Genomic DNA, 20,391 nt, shown 5'->3' with positions numbered 1-20,391 from the left:
CTCCCTCCGGCGCGAGGCGGACCCGCACTAAGTCCTTTCCGGGCAGCCGCCGTGTCTGGCGGAAGATCTCGATGTCGTCGTCGTAAACCTCGGAGCCATCCCACACTCTGGAGCGTACAACAGGAGGCGCGGCGGTGGAGGAAGAGCTCATCGCTGCAGGCTCGGCGTGATTCGGAGCAGCAACGGCAAGAGGAAGAAGAAGCAAGAAGGAGCGAAAGGGAGTGGGGAGAATGGGCGCGCGTGCTTCGCCGCCCCCCTCCCCCCGCCTACTTGTAGGCTCATGGGCTGAGAAGCCGAGGGGGCAGTCGTGGAATTAACTGCGCCCGGGACCCCACAACCCCCACGATTTACCACACGAAATTACCACGTGCAATAACCGCGCGGGAACCCCAACCGTCCGCGCAGCCACAACGGATTCGTTCGCATGCCGAGGCACGGTAGTGGCAGGCCCCGCCTGTAGGCCTGTCCCGTTGCGCGCGTGGGTGAGCAGACTAGCTCAGCCACGTGGCGCCTCGCGACGGGTCCACCACGGGAGGCGACCCGGAAGCTTATCAGGCACGCCGCCTAAACTCCGCCGCGACGTTCAAACTTTTCTAGGGGCAAGTCGGCCTTGAGCAAGTCCGACTCCAACTAGTTGGCTTGACAGAGGATGGCTAGCGAGGCCCAGATCCAACCACCGGAGAGAAGAAACTGTTGAGGCTCCTCGACATGTCGCCCTCGGAGCCTCACCAGCTTCGGGGACTACTGTCGAAGTAATGGGCCACGGGTAGGCTAACCCAGGCCCAGAACCTTTCAAGACATTGAGGCAGACTGCGTCCCTCGAGACCCCAGGACGAAGAGCCGCCTTCTGAGAGTCGGCAGCGAGGCGGCCGACTGCCTACTCGCGGCCGAGTGGCAGGGACGACTTCAGGATAAGCCGACTCCTGACTGGCGACTTCCAGAGAAGCCGGCCTTGGGGAGTCGGCCCGCGACGCCAACAACCCCATGCCCTCATAAAGAGGGACGGGACGGGGAGTGGCCATAGTAAGGTCCACTCCCACCCCTTTTCCAAGGGCAGGCGTGGCTACAGTACGCCGTACCCGCAGAGACCTCCGCGCGGCGCGACACTATTGCCATGTCGGCCCTGACGTCAGCCCCAGAGGGCGGAGTCCTGTGCCCACGACGGCCTGCCGGTACGACCCAGGGATGATGGGTCCCACCAGTCGGTGGGCGTACGAAAGACGGCGAGAGCGCCACCAGTCGGCCCGGATGGGAGTCGGCCACCAGGAGTCGGTCGGCCCCTCCCACGGGCCCCACGCACCATTAATCAGACACGACAGGTAGTGGCCACAGTAATCGCCCGCCAGACGGCGAAGCTGTCACCACGACCTCATGACCGAGCCTGCATCATTAGAGACACGGCAACAATAATCTGCAGCCAGCAAGACCCGCCCACGGCGGACGCGGCCTATCGACTCCGTACCGAGCCAGTCGGCAGGGCCCACCAGTCGGCGGGCCCCAGGAGTCAGCGGATAAGACGGCGGCCAGAGAGACTGACGGCTGGGCCCGCACCCAGCCGGATTACCATTGTACCCCTGGGGGGTAGGCCTATATAAACCCCCCAGGGCATCCATGCAAAGGGTTGGAATCCATTAGCACTAGACCAAATCATATAGGAAGGAGAGAGCTAGCCTTGCCTTCTCCTACCTCCAGGAAACAGCTCGAGGAGCAACCGTGTAAACGCTTTGCCATAGTGATCATGCGGAGACCCCGCAGAGCAGTAGTAGGGGTATTATCTCCCCGGAGAGCCCCGAAGCTGGGTAAGATTCGCCGGCGTGCATGCCTTCGCCTTATCCCGTTTTCAGGCACCGGCGACGTTCTACTCGCCCCCACCATGATAAGCCATCCTTTGGCATATGTCGCACCCAACCCCCGACACACGCATTTTAAAAATATGTTTGTGTCATTTCTAGAAAATGTTAGTGCAATATTAAGGAAATATTTCCATACTTCAAAAAATATATTTCGTACCATTTGAAAGAAATGTATGTAACATTTAAAAATATTCATGCATTCCAAAAATATGTACACACAAATTTTTTAATGTTTATGTAGTTATACAAAAATGTTTATGCCACTAAAATATGTTCAACATGTATTTGAAAAGAGTTCAAAAATGTATTTAAAAAATGTTCAACATGTATATGAAAAATATACAATGTGTATTGAAAATGTAGATGTATGTTGAGAAAAAGAGAAAGGATAAATAGAAAAAAGGAAAAAAGAAAAGAAAAAACACAGAAAGCCGAAACCCAATAGGAAACCCTTAGTATGTGCATTACTAGTGGCGTACAGAGGGCACGCCGCCTACCACATGAATGATACTAACTGCATGTTTTTTCTTGTTAGTGACGCGTGGATGATACGTCACTCATAGGCTTCCCTGCACCAGTGAACTTAGAAAGGTAGTGTTGCCCAAATAGGGGTCTTTCCAAACCTCGAAATTCTAAAAACGCAGGGATAGAAAAAACATAGAATTTAAATGTTATTTTCATTTCAACCCTACAGGATTTTGGTTGTTTGGTTACATCATAAAAAACGCAAATGATTATTTCGAATAAGTTTTAGTGGATGCTAGAAAGCTTATGGAAGGTAGTAGAAAATATCCTTAGGAAACTTTCTATAGGATTAAATTCTATGAATAATCATTTGTTGTCAGAATCACGATTTTGAACCGGATTGGACCTCGGATGGTAGGATCGCAAATAATAGAATCTTCACTATCAGGATAGTAGAAATGTAGATTCTATGAACCAAAATTGTAGAATCGGAGGGGCCTGTTTGGATCGTTTAGTCGTAGAATCGTATAACGGAATCGTGATTCTAACGACCTTAATCAAACAAACAACATAGAAAAAACTCCTAGGATTCCAATCCTATGAAATTCCTATAAAAATCTTTGAATCGAAGTTAGAGCTAGACTAGAAAACTTTTGGAGGTGGGACATTTTTGCCATCTCAGAAGTAGATGACATGGCTGGGCACTAGGTACGTACTTTAGTCAAAAAGGTAGCTAGTATGCAACGCTGGCATGCAAAGAATGCATAGACCGGCGGCGCACGTAAGTACCATGCAGAGCATACACAGTGAGAGCGCGCAGTTCCATGCATGCTTATCGTCCGAACGAGTGGTTTCACGTGATATGCGCATATGGGAAACCACTACCGATGGAGCAGACGCGCAAGTCGGCAAGGAATGATGGAAACGTCTGGAACCTACCCATGGATGCATGCATCTGTACGCTCTAGCCCGAGAGAGTCTAGCCAAGTGATATACCCCCTATACTCTAACTATTGTGAGTACCTTGTTTTTTATCAATAGGAATCGGAGAAGGAACTCTTTTCCTTTTTTTTTATTAAAAATGGAGCTACTCGTACAAGCTAGTAGGATAGTTGCATGTGCTTTTCTTTCTTTTGAGGCAAAATGGCACAGATGGGTTACGTTCCGGGCAGATGGTAGGTGCTCCTATATATATGGACAGTACAAAAGATCGTTTGTATACCTCTTGGAACCTACCAGAAGGCCAAGCAGCCAGCAGCAAGTGATCAATCAGTACTCTCGGCCGGGCGGGCATCGATGACAACCTGCTCCGGCGACTACCGCGGCAAGGCCATCGTCCCCGCCTCCCGCGTCGGCAACTTCCTCGAGCAGTCCGGCGACTGCCCGTACTCCAAGTACACACGCTAGCTCGCTCCTTAAATTATACTCCCTTCGTTCGGAATTAGTTGTCTCGGATATGGATGTATCTAGAACTAAAATATGTCTAGATACATCCATTTCTGCGACAAGTAATTCCGAACGGGAGGGAGTACGTGCATGCATACAAGCTAATCCTGCGTGTGCGTTGTTCTAGGGAGGTGCAAAAGGGTGTGGTTTTTCCCTTGCCCCTTGCAAGCTTTGTGGCGTCCTATGGCCTTTAAAACTTCAGTAGCGGTGCATGCGGCAGGTTGGCCACCTCTCCTGTGGGGTGGCAACGTGGACAATGCTAGACTTACGTAAGAAAGCTAATTATGTTTACGTAACAGCCAACATGAAAGATTAGGATTGGTTTTTAAGGGAGGGTGGGGCTCACCTCCGAAAATCTTTTTTTGGCGAATACGCGAAAGTTTTGCGTATCATTGCATTGATAGAAGAAAAAGAAGTGATGATTATATAGGTAGCCTCGCAAGCACACGCGAGAGGGCGTAAGCGAGAGCTACTAGGGCACATACAAAGGAAGGGGGGATGCGCAAGTCCCCACAGACGAATACTACGGCGGTGGGAGCAGGTTGCTGAGCCCTTTGGCTCCGGCAGCAGCCCAGCCGCGGGCATATCTTCCTTGATGTCGTTGACGAGGAGGGAGGTCGAGGGGGTCACGCCATTGAAGACGCAGGCGTTCCATGCCTTCCAAAGACGCCAGGCAGTGAGGATGATCAGCGAGGCCAGACCAGGTAGGGGTGGGTGTTTAGATTAGGCAGGGGGTGCTTAGATTACTTGCGCATGTTTCGTAAGCTTACATACGCTCTTCGTAGGTTTAGCATTTCCGGTGGTAACATGGGGGTGTTTCGTTCCTTGGTGGTTTACCTTTTTATTGTGTTCTCTTGCGCCAAGACCCTACGGTGCTTTGTGACTTGTTTCATAATTATTATTATTTTGAATAATTTGGATTGCTTTACCACATGTGTCCACTGGTACTTGGTCGTTATCTGATGATAGTGGAACTCGATCCAATCTGGATCATAGGAAAAATATATTTCCATATGTATTGCATCGGCACTATTGGAAGATGTGCATGTACCACATCACGCGGGACAGGGCCAAGACCTTCATGTATGGGTGACAGATCGGCCATAGGAGTAGTCCGGGATATACTTGTCTGCAAACTTTTGTGGTTTCCTAACTTGCGGGCTCGCCCCTTTCCCTGTGTAACACCGTGATTTTTTTCTGATATTTTAGAAAAATATTCTTTATGCAGGGCTTAAATGGTCGTATTTTTTATAATTTTGCTGGAAGTGACTATATATTTGCCCATGTGTATCACCATGCTTTTTTGGACAAATTTTGGAAACTTGCAAGGCAAAAACTACAGAGGGATGGACATGAGTGTGGGTGCATGGTATCATAGCATTTCTCCTAGACAGCTTGTTAATAAATACAGCAGTGTGGAGTACCTATTTATCATTTAAATTAGCCCGCATACATATCTTGTTCTGCAGCGGGGATCTCTACGAGTTGGCGTGGAAAGGAGGAGGCATCACCATCTCATCATGTTTGCGTAGGCCTGAGGTGTTGCATGTGCCACCTTCCGAGGACGAAATGGCGACATGGCTCTACCCGATTATCACAGTTGGTGGTCAAGATCGTGTTGGTGACGACGACGATGTTGCCGAGCAGAGGTCGGATAATCGGGTGATAACATCGGAGGACTCGAACAAGCTGTTGAAGGAGAAGAGCGGGAAGACAGTGAAACATAACATGGCAACGGTACTTATATGTCCTCTTCTTAATATGGAAGATAACATGTCTTTATTTTGAAAAATAACTGTTGTGTGACACAGGACACAACAAGCGACTCCACCGCAACGAGGACGGCCAGCGGAGGAACACAGAGCCAAACAGAAAAGGTACTAGCTCCATCGTGACACTCTGATCCGGTTATTGATTACACATAGAAACGCATGTATATATGCGCAGAGACGAAGGTCCAAGATAAACAAGAGCTTAAAGACCCTGCAACGTCTCGTTCCAGGATGCGACGACAAGGTACTATACTCACGTCGCCATGCCTCATACTCAGTTGATGAACTTGCACAAAAATATGCAAATACGAGTACGTACCGAGTTGTTGATCATGATCCACCGCCGGCATATTTCAGCGGTGTAGCCAAGCCTCGACGCTAGACCTGACCATCCGGTACATCAAGTCACTGCAGCGTCAAGTCCACGCGATGTCCGTCGCCGTCGGCGGCAGCATGACGCCGGCAGCGGCGGTTACAGCCATGGTGCCACCAGTGCCGGTCGCCGCCGCTGCTCCAGGTGTAATCCAAGTCCAACCGGGGATGGTTCTTGGCTCGCCGCCTCCGATGATCCCGTTCACGCCCATTGTTCCTACAGTGATGATGCCCGCACCATTGGTGTGTCGAGCAACTCCAAGCGTAGCAGGTCACGGTGGTTGTCGTCATGGCAACGGTAACAACAGGCGCGTAAGAAAAGCTACTGCCAGCCAGCGAGGCTTAATATAGCCCAGCACGTTGGGAGTACCGGACACATAAACCAGGCAGCGACACTGGGCTGAGATCGATATTAGGACGAATTGGGCCTTTATTCGTCACGCGAGGGCCCATATCTGACTTTGAGTTCATCTTCTTCATCTTTTTTGCGGGAGGTTTTTTTTTTTGGAGGCTGAAAGGGTTCATCTTTCAGCCATGAAAGGGAGAGGATCATAAAGGAAGTGTTGTCTGGAACCCGTGTGTGGCTGTCGAATCCACCTCCACGCGTTTGTATCCCATGTTAATCTTAAACTTTAAATAAAGGGAAACAACTCGCTGAAATAAAGTGAAACATGTTTCCAAAAAATATTTGAAACATATGGCATTGTATTTCATGGCGTGACCATGCTCGCTCTGCATAAAGGGAAAGTAGTGTTTCATGGCGTGACCAAGAGCCAGCCAGACATTTTTGAGTCAGTCTCAATACGATACCTTGCAAATCTTCAGAAAACCACAGCATCACTGCATCATCATCGTCATCAATCCATGCGGCCAACAGGCAGGAGTATCACGAGGCAACCTCTGAGACTGAGAGACGGTGCCGAAACAGTGCGCTACAGGAGCTGGGTATTTTGCCGTCATGCATGCTTTTTTTTTAAACTTTGGTCACTTTATTGGATCATATAACGGTTACATCGTCCATCAAACCTTTTACAATGAAAGCCGGCTGTTCCTCGACCCACAGCGAAGGGGACGGCCTCTGTTAGAATTGTGTCGAATATTATTATACAAGGTAGGTTACAGTTGGACTTGGTTTTTGACTGTGTGTAGACAGGGTAGGAGTTGTGTCCTAATAGGACACCTGTATCCTAGGCCTCTCATATATATCGGGGGTAGACACACGATGTAACCTATGCCAACATAATAGCACAGGCACGCGGGGGAGCTGGCGGCGTGTGCCGGCGCCCGGGCGGCCGGGGTGCGGTATTGTGACGGTGTCACGGGGAGGAGCGCCCGTAGTCAGGCCCCGGAGATGTAGCCATATCGGTGAACCTCGTTAACAAATCTCGGTGTCATGCCTCGTGTGATTGCTTGGTCCTCGATAGATCGACGGAGTGCCTCGGATTATTCTAACAAGTGGTATCATGAGCAAGGTTACGATGAGGTTGCGGATTCGTTGATTTAGAGGATGGATCGTGGTCGAGCTCGGCGCAAAGACGATGTGCGGAAGTGATTGTTCTGTGGAAGTCATACGGTGCGCTGTCGACGAGATCGGGTAGAAGCAATCGAGAATCGTGCGGAGCAACGTACAGGCGCATGAGTGCAGCGGCTGGAGTCTCGGACGGAAACAGCGGCTGCAAAATCGTACTCGAGGTCATCTCGGCGGGAAGCGATGGGCAGCGGTGGCCGCGAGCAGGCAACCCTAGTCAGCGCAACGGGCGAGATCGGATCGATCGGATCCGAGGCAGCGTGCAGGCGGCGCGTCGTACACGGGGAGGGCCGCCAGAGGCTAAGGCCGCAGTGCGGCGCACGGCTGGTCTAGCTGGGGCTGGCCTGTGTGAGGCCGAGACGGGCTGAAAGCCGTATGAGTCCGCGTGGCTGGAGGCTGATGTGCAACCTGGGATGTGTGGCGAGGCACGAGAAGGTGCAGTGCCTGTGTTGCTGTGCATATAGATACACGTGAGATTTGTTTGAAAAAAGGAACCTGCACTAAGGTATGTACGTGGCTTTGGGATGCAACATGATTAAAGAAAAGGAGTGTTGGGAGTTTATGGTGATATGCTTGGTGTACCCATGGAGACTATCAGGAAATCCAGTTTTTCTTTTGGAAGTGTTGCAAATTGCGCACGGGATTTTACCGTAAGGTTGGCAGGTTGGTGACATGCGTATAAGGCTCGGAGGAGTCTGAAGCGTGTCGTGACAGGATCATGCATACGTAGGGCGTCAAGGCAATGCACGGAGATGTGCAGACACGACGCAGGGTGGAGCATGGTTGCAGTCGGATAATTTCGGCTGGGTCGGACTGGACTGTCTGACGGATCGACGGATATGTTGGTCAAAGCAGAAGACGGCGGTGATTTCAGCGACGACGACATAAGAGCGTGATGCTGATGGTGGCCAACTTCTGGGGCGTAGAAACACGTGGTGCAGGCTTGAGGGCTTGGGCAGCTTCTACAAGACAATGACGCAGGGTTGATTCAAGGTTGTGTACACATGAGAGCTTGAAGTCGACAGGGCGTGGGGGTGGCTCGTACAACCACCATGGAGTCATGTTGAAGGTGGAGCTGGAGTCTGACAGATGACTACACTCTGTGCTGATGGAGGGGCTACGGCGTAAGTTAACGGAGAGTCGAAGCCTATTTTAGGGGGTAAAGCGAGAGACACGTGGATCGGACTGGGCGCCAGTGGTCTGATGGAGGCGTGATACTCGGCATCGGTTGGTGATGATCGATGGTTCTCTGCAGTGGGGGTTGAGGCAGGGGGGGCTAGCTACCCGGGAGACTCGACCAGGACAGCAGAGGCTCGACGCGGTGATAGCGGCGAGGCGTGCGGTAAGCACGGGACACAGCGACAGGCCAAGGCACTGGTGGTCAGACATGTGGCCAGACAAAGTGTGCAGGGGGTGCTGAAGTAGTGTTGATGAGTACCAGGTTCAAGTTGGTGACTGGGTCTATCGGTGCTAGTTGATGGACAGGAGTTGACCGTGAAGAATCTGAGAAAGTGGCGGAAAGTCTGAAATTGTCAAAAGCTGAGAGAGTACATGGTCGTATATTCTGTTCTGTTCAGTGCACATGGCAAAGTGCGGATGACAAATACAGAAGGAGGCGGAGTGCTATAGCTGTGGGACATGCCAGAGACTATCCGGAAAAGGGGTGAGACAACTGTGAATTCGACTCAGGGTGACACAGGGCGACGGTGAAATTCCTTCAAGTTTCAGACAAGCAGTCAAGAAAGAGCGGTGACGTTGAGTTCAGGTAACTCTTATATGTGGCGTCCAATATGTGAGTTGTTCATTTTCATGCAGACAGTGGTCGGTGTGTGATGGTGTTGAACGGATTCTCCGGAAGTTGGGAGCACAAAGTAGAGTAACGAGGAACTTAATTTTTGCTCGAGTGTTGACTGTGATGAAGACGAGAAGGGACTACAGTTGCAGGTGGAGTCACATGGAGTCTGGGAGTAGCAGCGGTGCTCATGGCGTATCTCAAGTTCAATGTACATGAAGGTTTGACGCATGGATGAATCCAAGGTGGTGGAGAATATTCGTTAAGGTGGAGTTTGTTAGAATTGTGTCGAATATTATTGTACAAGGTAGGTTACAGTTGGACTTGGTTTTGGACTGTGTGTAGACAGGGTAGGAGTTGTGTCCTAATAGGATACCTGTATCCTAGGCCTCTCATATATATCGGGGATAGACACACGATGTAACCTATGCCAACATAATAGCACAGGCACGCGGGAGAGCTGGCGGCGTGTGCCGGCGCCCGGGCGGCCGGGGTACGGTATTGTGACGGTGTCACGGGGAGGAGCGTCCGTAATCAGGCCCCGGGGATATAGCCATATCGGTGAACCTCGTTAACAAATCTCGGTGTCATGCCTTCCTAGGTAGATCGACGGAGTATCTCGGATTATTCTAACAGCCTCGCCAGCCTAGCTAAATCGTGAGATACAGAATTTGCCTCTCTAAAGCAATGGACAAAAGTGACCGAAGTATCCTATGATCAGGACCAAACAATCCAAATTAATCGCCGTCGTGCCTGAAGCCGTGAAGCCTTCATTATTCATAGTATTGATCACCTCGAGGCAGTCCGACTCAACCACAAGCTTGCTTATCCCCAGTTGCTGCGCCAATAGTAAGCCATGTCGTAATGTGTATGCTTTCGCCGTCCCTGCATCTGCGACATGCTCCAGCTGTTCATTCGACGCCGCGACGAACCCACCCTTATGATCACGTAGGTTGCCGTCCTGCATGTTATTTCCATGCTACTCCTTCCGTTCTAATTTTTTTTATTTTACATTTATCTAGATACAGATGTATCTAATAGTAAAACGTGACTTGATACATCCGTATTTAGACGAATATAAGATAAGAATTTTGAGCCGGAGGGAGTATTTTCTGAAGAAATACAAGATGTAGGTACACGTACAGTGCTGGCCACGCACACGAAACACGACGACGATCAGTTGACCCGAGGCGCCGCCGGTCGCTGTCCGCGCTGCCGCTGGGATCGGAGACAGACATCCCTGTAATGCGATGCATAAGCGAGGCACTTCCTTCAGAATTTTTCTCTCTCTCTCTCTCTCGTCTGGATCGTGTCAACCTCAGGAAGGTTTGCTCCCGTTTCGCACAAGCAAAGCCCTCGTTCCCCTTTTGTTTGCCATTGGTCGTTGTTGGTGGCGCACACACACCGTGGTGTCCATGTGATAGCGAGATGAGAAAAGGCCTTGTTCCACTTCCATCACACACAGTCTGCTGTAAATCTGGGCACCGGCTCCTGCTGTTTTGTGCTCTGTTGCTGCTTAATGTAGCTGCTGTTTGGGGCTATATAATAAATTGCTGCTTAATGCTGCTGCTGTTTTGTGTTGAATCTCTGCTTAATGCTGCCGAACTGCTGCTGCTGTTTTGTGCTGACCTCCTGCCTGCTGAATGAATGAATACTGCTGCTGCCGCTGTATGTTTTGTGCTGCTGCTGCTGCTGAGCACAGGACTCCGAATCCTTCCACATACGCAACACGTGCCAGGGAAATAAACTACGTAAGAGCCAAAGTGCTTGACCTGGAGCTCACACACGGTCCCTGTTTTATTCACGCCGCACATGAGAGCTGCTCTGACAAGACAACCAAAACCCGGTCGCGGTCGCAATCTTTTATTGAAAATACGAGCCCCCGACGGACGCACTCCACAAAAATTACCACCCCAAACACAAGAGATGGGCGAGCAAGCGGATAAATTACATCAAGTTCGTACAGCGCGTTACGTCGTCGCAATGCGTCGAAACGAGAATCACGAGAGCTCTTGTCACTCTTCTCCACGAATATCCTGGTGTCCTCTCTAGTACTCCCTCTGTAAACTAATATAAGAGTGTTTAAATAATTAAAATAGTGATCTAAACGCTCTTGTATTAGTTTACGGAGGGGTAGTATCTTGCAGCTAGCGTAAACCGTGCGAGAGTGGGAGATAGTAATTTCTGGCAAGCAGTATCACTATCACTCTTAGGAAAATGGCGTTCAGTGAGGGTGGTTACTTGATTCCATTTTAATAAGACTTGTATGGCCGTACATGTTTACACGCAAACGGAACCTAACGGCTTAATGCTGAGGTTAGCGAGGGAGCGCGTGGTTCCAGCTGCAGAGGGGGCAGATCATAGCAGTCTTTCAGTTAACAGTCTTGCTAAGTCTTAGTCGACCGAGACTTTGTTAAGTCTCAGTCGATGCTATATCCGTGAGATCCTACATTAAGATTCGTAAAAAATAATTTGTTTTTTTCTTTTCTCTCTTGCATATTATGTCACTTGACTGGGACTTGGTTAAATCGACTGAGATCTAGTCACCCTCTTTAGTTAAGTGCTTATAGAAGGATTTGAAACCTGTCTCAAAAAAAAAATTGAAACCAAGAATTTCCTTGGCATTTCCACACTGGATATTTACATTGTATACATATATGAAAGTTCCAATTGATCATCAGAAAAAGAAGAGAAAAACAGAGTAAAAAACAGTTTGGTGCCACTGCACTAACACAGACCTCGTTTCATCCTATACAGAATAGAGCTTTTCACAGCTAGCTCTCTTTAGTCTTAACCGCACTCCCTGCTTATTTCTGCAACGTTGGCACGCCTGCATGCATGGTGCCAAGTTCCTACTGTACTTCTTACCAACACACGTAGACCTCTTAATGACCTGACCACCATGGTTTCAAACCGTACGACATCACGAAGAAAATGCACGTAGGAACGCACGTACGTATGCTTGTTGTTGGCAATGGCGCTCTGCATGCCCTATAGCCTTGACATGGCCATGACTTGCTCCACCGGGTGCTCGTCCCGGCGCCCGCCGCCGACCGTCTTCGTCGTCGGCTTCCCCTTCGTCTTCTGCGCCGGCGGCGCCACTGCCACGGCCGGCACCAGCTTCCGGGCCTCCTCCCGTAGCTTCACCTTCTCGACCTTGCCCAGCGCATTCCTCGGGAGGACGTCCCAGACCACCACCTTCTTGGGCACCATGAAGCGCGCCATGCGCTTGCGGCAGAAGGCCATCACGTCGTCCTCGCAGACCCCGGCCGCCTTGTCCTTCGCCACCACGAACGCGCACGGCGTCTCGCCCCAGTGCGCGTGCGGCATGGCCACCACCGCCGCGTCGGCCACGGCCGGGTGCCGGAACAGCGCCTCCTCCACCTCCTTGCTGCAGATGTTCTCGCCGCCGGAGATGATCACGTCCTTGGACCTGTCCTTGATCTCGATGTACCCGTCCGGGTGCACCACGCCGACGTCGCCTGTCATGAACCACCCGCCCCTGAACGCCTTCTCGTTCGCCTCCGGGTTGTTGAGGTACCCCTTCATGATGCTGCTGCCTCGGAGCACGATCTCCCCCATCGTCTTCCCGTCCCGCGGCACCCTGGCCATCGCGGCGTCGTCGGTGACGACGTCGGCGTCGGCGAGGGAGAGCACGCTGACGCCCTGCCGGGCCTTGAGGCGCGCGCGCTCCGAGATCGGCAGGTTGTCCCACTGGGCGCGCCACTCGCACGCCAGCGCGGGGCCCGTGGCCTCGGTGAGCCCGTAGGCGTGCGTGACGTTGAAGCCGATTTTCTCGACGCGCTCCAGCAGCGCGGCCGGCGGCGGGGCGCCGCCGGTGAGGACGTTGACGGGCTTGGCGAGCCGCGCGGTGGCGTCGCCGCCCTCGAGGAGGATGTTGAAGACGACGGGCGCGCAGCACATGTGGGTGACGCCGTAGCGGGCGATGGCGCGGTAGACCTCAGCGGGGCGGTTCTCGCGGATGCAGACGTTGACGCCGCCGCGCGCCGCCATGCCCCAGGTGAAGGTCCAGCCGTTGCAGTGGAACATGGGGAGCGTCCACAGATAGACCGGCTCGGTGCCCACCTCCCAGGACATGAGCAAACTGGTGGTGCTGAGGTAAGCGCCGCGGTGGCTGTAGACCACGCCCTTGGGCGCGGACGTGGTGCCGGACGTATAGTTCAGCGTGACCGCGTCCCACTCGTCCTGCAGCTCCGGGAGCTCGACCGTGGGATCACCATGCGCGACAAGCGCCTCGTACTCGAGCTCGCCGAGGCGGACGCCGGTGGGGCGGTCGAGGTCGTCGATGACGGCGACGAGCGGGACGGGCGCGCCGGCAGCGGCGATCAGCTGGAGCGCGTCGCTGGCGAGGCGCACGTAATCATAGTCAACGAAGAAGAGCTTGGCCTCGGCGTGGCGGAGGATGGCGGCAACGGCGGCGGCGTCGAGGCGGGTGTTGACGGTGTTGAGGACGGCGCCGGCCATGGGCACCGCGAAGTGCATCTCGTAGAGGGCCGGCACGTTGGGCGCGAGCACGGAGACGACGTCGTTCCTGCGGACGCCGAGGGTGAGGAGCAGGGAGGAGGCGAGGCGGCGGCAGCGCTCGTGGGTCTGGCTCCAGGTGAAGCGCACGCGGCCGTAGACGAGGGAGGCGCGGTCGCCGTAGACGGCATTGGCGCGCGGCAGGAAGCCCACCGGGCTGAGAGGCGCGTAGTTGGCCGCGAGCTTGGGGAGCTGGTCCATGTCTTCCGCGGCGACGAGTGTCAAAGTGGCCCGAAAACGGCTGTGTGTCCTGAAACGGGCAGGAGTGTCGGGCTGCTGGCTCCGTATGGGTGCTGGCTAGTGGCAGCAGACAGGAGTGGCCTTGTGGGCTGGAGCAGTAGGCGGTGTGGGGGAGGGAGTGATTCGGACAGTGGAGGGCTGGCGCTGTTTATATAGCTGTGGGAGCAAATGTGATTTGCGTTTGGGGGTGGTGCAGAGGCAGCGGCAGGACGGGGGCACGCGGTCCGGGGAGAAAAGAAAGGGAAATGGTTGGGGTCGGGGTCGGGGTTTGCGGGGAAAATGAAGTGAAGACATGGGCGCTTGACCACGGCTTTGACGAGCGAGCCACGATATTTCACACGCACGTCTCGCTCTTCCTTTTCCCGGGCCGGAACGCCGGAAGCCAGGCCACCCGAGACCGGACTGTGTGCTCTAGTGGGTGGTGAGCAGTGACCGGTCGATGCGGTGCGGCACACCGGGTTGGCTGGTGGCGGCACGATGGATCAGGTGACGTGGTACTCCTATATGTGGTCAGGGCATCTCCAACGCCGACCCTCGTACCACCCGCATACGTTCGGATCGTATTGTCCGGACACGGTTTGCCATCTAATACGGGTCCGTATCAATCCGCCGATCAATCCGGACATATTTTTTTCGACAAACTGGAGACAGACGTGGGACCCCTTGCGGGAATCCGGACAACAACCACGTAGGCCTCCATTTTCTCTCCTTCCTTCTTTCTCTCTTACTTTCGCCACTGCTCCATCATCCTGGACGTCACGCCACACCCATGCCAAAACTCTACGTCTACGTCACCTCCATCGTTTCAGCTGAGCTCCACCCCGCTTCTCCTCCGTCGCCGTTCAACCCCTCTCCTCCAACCGCCCCGTCAGGTACAATCCACAACTGCTAGACTCATCGTGCCCGGCAATTGTTCGATGATTTGCCGAGGCTAAAAAAGTCGTCCCTTCTTCTTTCAAACAATGGGATCTAGATACCTTGTGTGAGGTGATGACATGTTGTATGATAAAAACAACATGATCGTCGAGGATGAGGGTGAGGATGCCGACGTAGCTCTAGAATTTGAAAACATGGGTTTGTCAAACTTTCAGACCAGAATCCGGCCATATTTAAACCGTTTATTCAAATGCATCGACAAGTTTGGCATCGATGAGTAACTCACGAGCAGCTGGATGAAGATCTGATTGAGCATATGTGAAAGGTTAAAGGGGACAACAATGTTGGAATGTATATTTAAACTTTCTAAAATTTGAACTACTGATGTATGCGGCTATTTGGACATGTGAACTTTCAAAAACAAAATTAGGAAGGCCGGATGGCAGCGTTGGATGGCGGCCTTCTGTATCTGTGTCCGTGGACTGACCCCCCTGTCTGTGAACAGATGCAGAAAAAATTGGTCGGAGTTTAAGATGCCCTTAAGCTCTTCTTATTTTTTGAGATTGGTTAAGCTCTTTTAGGACATGCATTTTCTCGCAGCGAAAGCATGCGAGATTAAGTTCTGTCAGGCGGACCTGGTGCATTAATGTGTGAAGAGTTTTGTTTTACACAGTATGCACATATATGTTTATTTATATGCACATATACGTGGACTCTCTTTCTATGAGCACTCTCAAGAGACGGAGCTAGCAAATCATCGTGACAGTTGATTAGTCTTTGTGAGACCGACGTAATAATACCCTTTCTCCTTTTACAAAGTGGATAGCAACCAAGTCTAATCGGACCAGGTATTTTCTCGGTTATTTAGCTCTCCACTGTCTTGGAATACAGCAGTAAAAACCGAGGAAGCTCACCTTCAATTTGGCTGAAGTTCCCCATATAGAAAAGAAAAATGTTGACCCGCCTAATCTACGTGGGATTGACAAACAGGCACACGACACGTACCACTACAAACGCGACCTCAAGTTTTTCTTTGTTTTAATACCTTTTTCGTGTGGGCAAAGTTTTGCTTATACTTGGGATTTGGGAATTACGTGAGACTGCAAGTCTCGTGGTCAAAGCCACTTCACAGGAATCCGCATGTCCGTCCACTCGACACTGTAGGCGAATTCGTCTGAAACCATGTATAGCTATTGGCATCTAGACCGACCTGCCAGGACTGTGTTCCCGTCGCGTGGTCAACTTCCGGGGTGTCCAGACGGCGCTTGACACACAGGCTCACTCGACGAATCGGGCCAAGCACACGCTGCACGAGGAGGATTTCATCAACAGCGTTTTCCCCGCCACTTCGGCGCCCGCCTTTGCCGAGAAGTAAGAGCATCTCCAACAGCCGCACTAAACTAACGCCGCGCCGTAAATTAGGCCGTTTTAGCGCGCGCAACGCGGCGGGTCGCTCCAGCGGGCGCGCAAAAACGGCACGCGCGCTATAACGGGTTGGACGCGCAGTTGAAAGCACTTAGCCGCGCAGTGTATTTCGGGCGCCAGCTGCAGCGCGCGGCACACTCTAGCGCTCGCGCCCGCACTTCCTCTCCCACTTCCACCCCCCGTCCGGCCGCGCCGCCGCCACCGCCCGCGCCCCCCGGCGACCGTTCAGGCTTCCCCGGCCTATCCCCGCGCGCCCGCGCTTCCGCATGATGATATCTGCATTCGACATTGTATTGTTCATGAACTATTTGTTGTGTTTATTGCATTTGTTGTACTGAACGATAAACTATTTGTTTGAGTTGTAATGATAACGAAATTGAACTATTTGTTGTTGATTTATTTTGTTTGTTTGATCTTTTTGCTCATAATACATGCATATGTGGTTTGTGTGGCGCGCGCGTTGTATTTTTGCGCTCTGCTGGAGCGGCGCGCGCGCGCTGCATTATAGCGCGGCTGCTAGAGCCAGCGCAGGCGGGCGCGCTAAACCAGCCGAAACGCGCGCGGCAAACAGGTTTTTTGCGCGCGTTGCTTAGCGCGGCTGTTGGAGATGCTCTAAAGTACTACTCGCTCGAGCGTCCGCGGACAGCACCGGACAGCCTTTTACTATATTTGGGTTGCCATACATTCACACACTTTAAATATGAATCATTAAATTCATGCACGTCGGTCATATGATAAAAATCGTCCCAATTCAATGGTTCATTTATACTTTCATCCGCTCCCTGCAACGCCAACGCTTCTCTCTCTTGCTGCCTCCATCGCCGGTCCCTCCCAGCGACGTTCTCCGGCTTGCAGGATGAAGCCGAGGACAGGGCGCTGATGGACGAGGCGGACGCAACCTCTGTCATGGCGGTCGGGGACAGACTGGACGACATATAGGACGGCGAATCGGGACCGGCGGCAAGGATGGGGAGCAAGGGTGCCAGCTGGCGAGGGCTCAGACGCGGGAAAGGCTGGAGGGAGGCGAGAGGAGAGGAAGAGTTTGATGGATTTGATGCAATTTATGGTGCGGTGGGCATGTCGGGTCCAATGTGGCAGACGCACCTAGTCATGCCCTTGCCTCCTCATATCCGCCCCATATTTGGGCTGGATATGAGGGGTGCCTGTCAGCCAGGCATTTGAGGCACCCGTCTGGATTGACTTTTTTAACAGGTTACGGACTAAGCCGTCTGCCCAGATGTTTGAGGCAGGATTGGGGTGCCCGGCTGTAGATGCTCTCAGACATTCCATGTTAAGAATTATTGTCCCTATAGTGTTATTAATCCATATTAAGAATTACCCTAGTTAATAGAACATTCCTAGTTTGTGTTTGGATGAATTTTTCTCGGATCAAAGAATGTTCTTCAACATCTATGCCTTCAAAAAAGGAAAGATGGTCAAACCCCAACGTGACCGGGTCCAACCACCAAAAGGTTAATTCCAAATTTTCAATATGAAGACCGACTCTTAGGAAGTTGAGCAATACATTTAGCATGGTATCGACGCAAAAACATCACTATTGTCATGTATGACCAATTATGATTCAAGCTTGGATATTCACCCCGAAGCCCGTGAACGAATACTCGAGAAACACCACTAAATCAAAGTCATATTGTGTTCTCGCCACTTTCCATGATGTTGCTACATGCATGCACAGTCATGGCGATGCAACCCAAGTGGTGTGGTGACCGCTCGCACAAGCATAAATTCAAGCCGCCAAAAGATTCAATCGCCACCAAAGGCTTAGAACAACGAAGACTGTCGACACACCACACGATGAACATTGACGAGGGGGAGTTCACGAGCACCACCAAAGCCCCAATTAGGGACATTCTGAAAATCCCACGTCATCCTCGCGAGTGACAATCGGTGACAGCGAAATCATCCACCGATTTGTCACTCGCGTGCGACAACCACGCGCCGCCTCTTGGTTTGTCGTTCTCGCGTGCGACAATGAAATCATTCCGGTAGCATGCGAAGGGGTCTCGACCCCGTTGACGATATGAAGTACGAAGAACCTCCGGCCTTGGGGAATTACGGCCACCAATGCCTCGCCACTAGAGGGCACCAGCTAAGACCAGAAATCCTACCATCACCGGCGCACAACCACCTCTTCTGCCACTAGTCGCCAACTCGCCATGTGACATCCCCGCCACCGCTATCATCGACTAGCAATGTGGTTTTGCCCGGCCACTAGTCTCTAGCAGCGGCAAGGGAAAAGGAGGAAGGAAGGGTGGAGGCGGCAGGATTAGGGTTAGGGTTACAAAGAGTCCAATTAATTAGGGTTAATCCATGCCTTTTTAACTATGCGACGGTTGGCAATTCAGCGACCGTCTTGCTTAACGTTTACACACAACATTTGCAACTATATATAGACGTCATCAATAAATTATTTGCACTGTTGGTTCAATCACTTTTACTTACTTTTATCACCCACTATGGAACACAAACATGCGCCACGAGTAGCACTAACTAGCTTTGTTTTCGCAAAAGAAAAATAAAAAGAAGTGAAGTGAATTGAAGGGCAGGCGTCGATCGAATGGCACATTCCACATAGAGCAGCTGGATTGGACATCCTGATCCTGTGCAAGATATTTCTTTTGGCAGAATCGAGTAGTGATCATCATCAGAGCTCATAGTGTGGCACGGATTGCACGAGAAGGACCACACACACGGCTCAATCGCCTAGCTTTATTCCCGGGTTGCTCTCCGCACAGTGACCACCACCGACCAATGATACGCGAGGCCCGGCGCCGGTTGCCGATCGATTCAGGACCAACACGATAGTGGATCGATCACCAACAAAGGAGAACGACGGCGACACGCCCGAGGCTCTCGTCCGGGTGATTGATCGATCGATCGTCGACTGCCGCCGGCCTGTCTCCCATTTCTGCGCGGTGAAAGTGCAGGCGTGCGTATGGCTCCCGAGCTCCGGCGTTTGACACCTCCTCCCGGGCTCCGGCGTGGAAACTTCTTTGCCTGCCCGTATACGGAAACGGATAGTCTTACCGTCTCCTCTGATTGACTGACTGACGGCTTGATAGATTATACTTCCTCCGTTCCTAAATATTTGTCTTTCTAGGCATTTCAACAAGTGACTATATACGGAGCAAAATGAGTGAATCTACACTCTAAAATATGTCTACATACATCCGTATGTAGTAGTCATTTGAAATGTCTAGAAAGACAAATATTTAGGAACGTAGGGAGTAGATAGGGTGTTGGAACATTCTCTGGATAACTAGATAAGATACTGTTGTCAAGATTTCCTTTCTTACCGCAAGCAAGCACGGTTGATGGTAGCCAAGGAAATTTGTGTCAGCCATGGCGATTACAATGATGGTCCGGCCAGTTTTGGATGAAGACTAGCAGTACTATTTGTCGGCCTACTGCTCCAGTGGCCTGCTGTCAATATCTTGGGAACGTTGGAGGGAAAATGCCTAACATTTCTGCTTATGTGCAGGCACTTTGGATGATTGTTGTTTTAAGTGTTACGGGGAAACGGACTAGCAGTTTTTCTGCTCTGTCTGGGCACTTCGTATGAATTGTCGTGATCGAGGAGCTAGATCCGGGACTATTCTCCATGGAAAGGGGCGGGACCCCAATGAGTACAAGTTTAAATATGTCCATACTTGACCAAGTTAAAAGAAATAATTATCATTTTCTGCAGTACAAAAATAAAATTCAGTATCATTAGAACATCTACAGCCGGATTTGGCAAATCCGTCCCCTCAAACGTCCACGGACGCGTCCGGACTCGTCCGCGGGCACTGACCGGGCACCCCTCCAATGTTGCGCCGCACATCCACATACCGCAAATTTTGATCCTCAAATCCATACAACACATGCACGTCGATCATAGGATACAAACTGTCCGAATGCCAAAGTTCCAAACAAATCAAAGCAAAGCATAGTTGAAAAAACCGGACATGGCAAAATGAAATCAATGTCCGAGCATGACGGATGGCCTCATATCACTGGCTGGGCGCCTACTCCTGCTCGTCCAGCTCTGCCTGCATCCGGGCTGCCTGCTTCGCCTGC

At 51.7% G+C, this 20,391-nt stretch overlaps 1 protein-coding gene and 1 pseudogene across 1 annotated transcript; one reads left to right on the top strand and one right to left on the bottom strand.

Moving 5' to 3' along the window:
• The first annotated feature begins 3,541 nt into the window (after nt 1–3,541).
• LOC147973660 (uncharacterized) lies at nt 3,542–6,456 on the top strand. Its single transcript, XM_087525067.1, has 5 exons — nt 3,542–3,712; nt 5,234–5,501; nt 5,576–5,641; nt 5,712–5,780; nt 5,894–6,456. Exons 1-5 carry the CDS (start codon nt 3,615–3,617, stop codon nt 6,257–6,259), a joined length of 867 nt encoding a protein of 288 aa, XP_087381193.1. The 5' UTR covers nt 3,542–3,614; the 3' UTR covers nt 6,260–6,456.
• A 5,430-nt stretch (nt 6,457–11,886) lies between these two features.
• Nucleotides 11,887–14,113, bottom strand: LOC125511321 (trans-cinnamate:CoA ligase, peroxisomal pseudogene; annotated as a pseudogene).
• Nucleotides 14,114–20,391: the final 6,278 nt, after the last annotated feature.

This window comes from Triticum urartu, chromosome 5A, assembly GCF_056163025.1.
Source record: "Triticum urartu cultivar PI428250 chromosome 5A, HENAU_Tu73, whole genome shotgun sequence".
In the NCBI taxonomy this organism is placed as follows: domain Eukaryota; kingdom Viridiplantae; phylum Streptophyta; class Magnoliopsida; order Poales; family Poaceae; genus Triticum; species Triticum urartu.
Note: the sequence above shows the minus strand (reverse complement) of the source record. Positions and strands in the feature narration are given on the sequence as shown.

What these genes read in the sequence shown, in the direction of transcription:
- LOC147973660 (XM_087525067.1), top strand. Translation starts at nt 3,615, where the DNA reads ATGACAACCTGCTCCGGCGACTACCGCGGCAAGGCCATCGTCCCCGCC. An exon ending in TGAAACATAACATGGCAACG is followed by an intron (nt 5,502 to 5,575) that starts GTACTTATATGT and finishes TGTGTGACACAG; the next exon opens with GACACAACAAGCGACTCCAC. An exon ending in TTCCAGGATGCGACGACAAG is followed by an intron (nt 5,781 to 5,893) that starts GTACTATACTCA and finishes GGCATATTTCAG; the next exon opens with CGGTGTAGCCAAGCCTCGAC.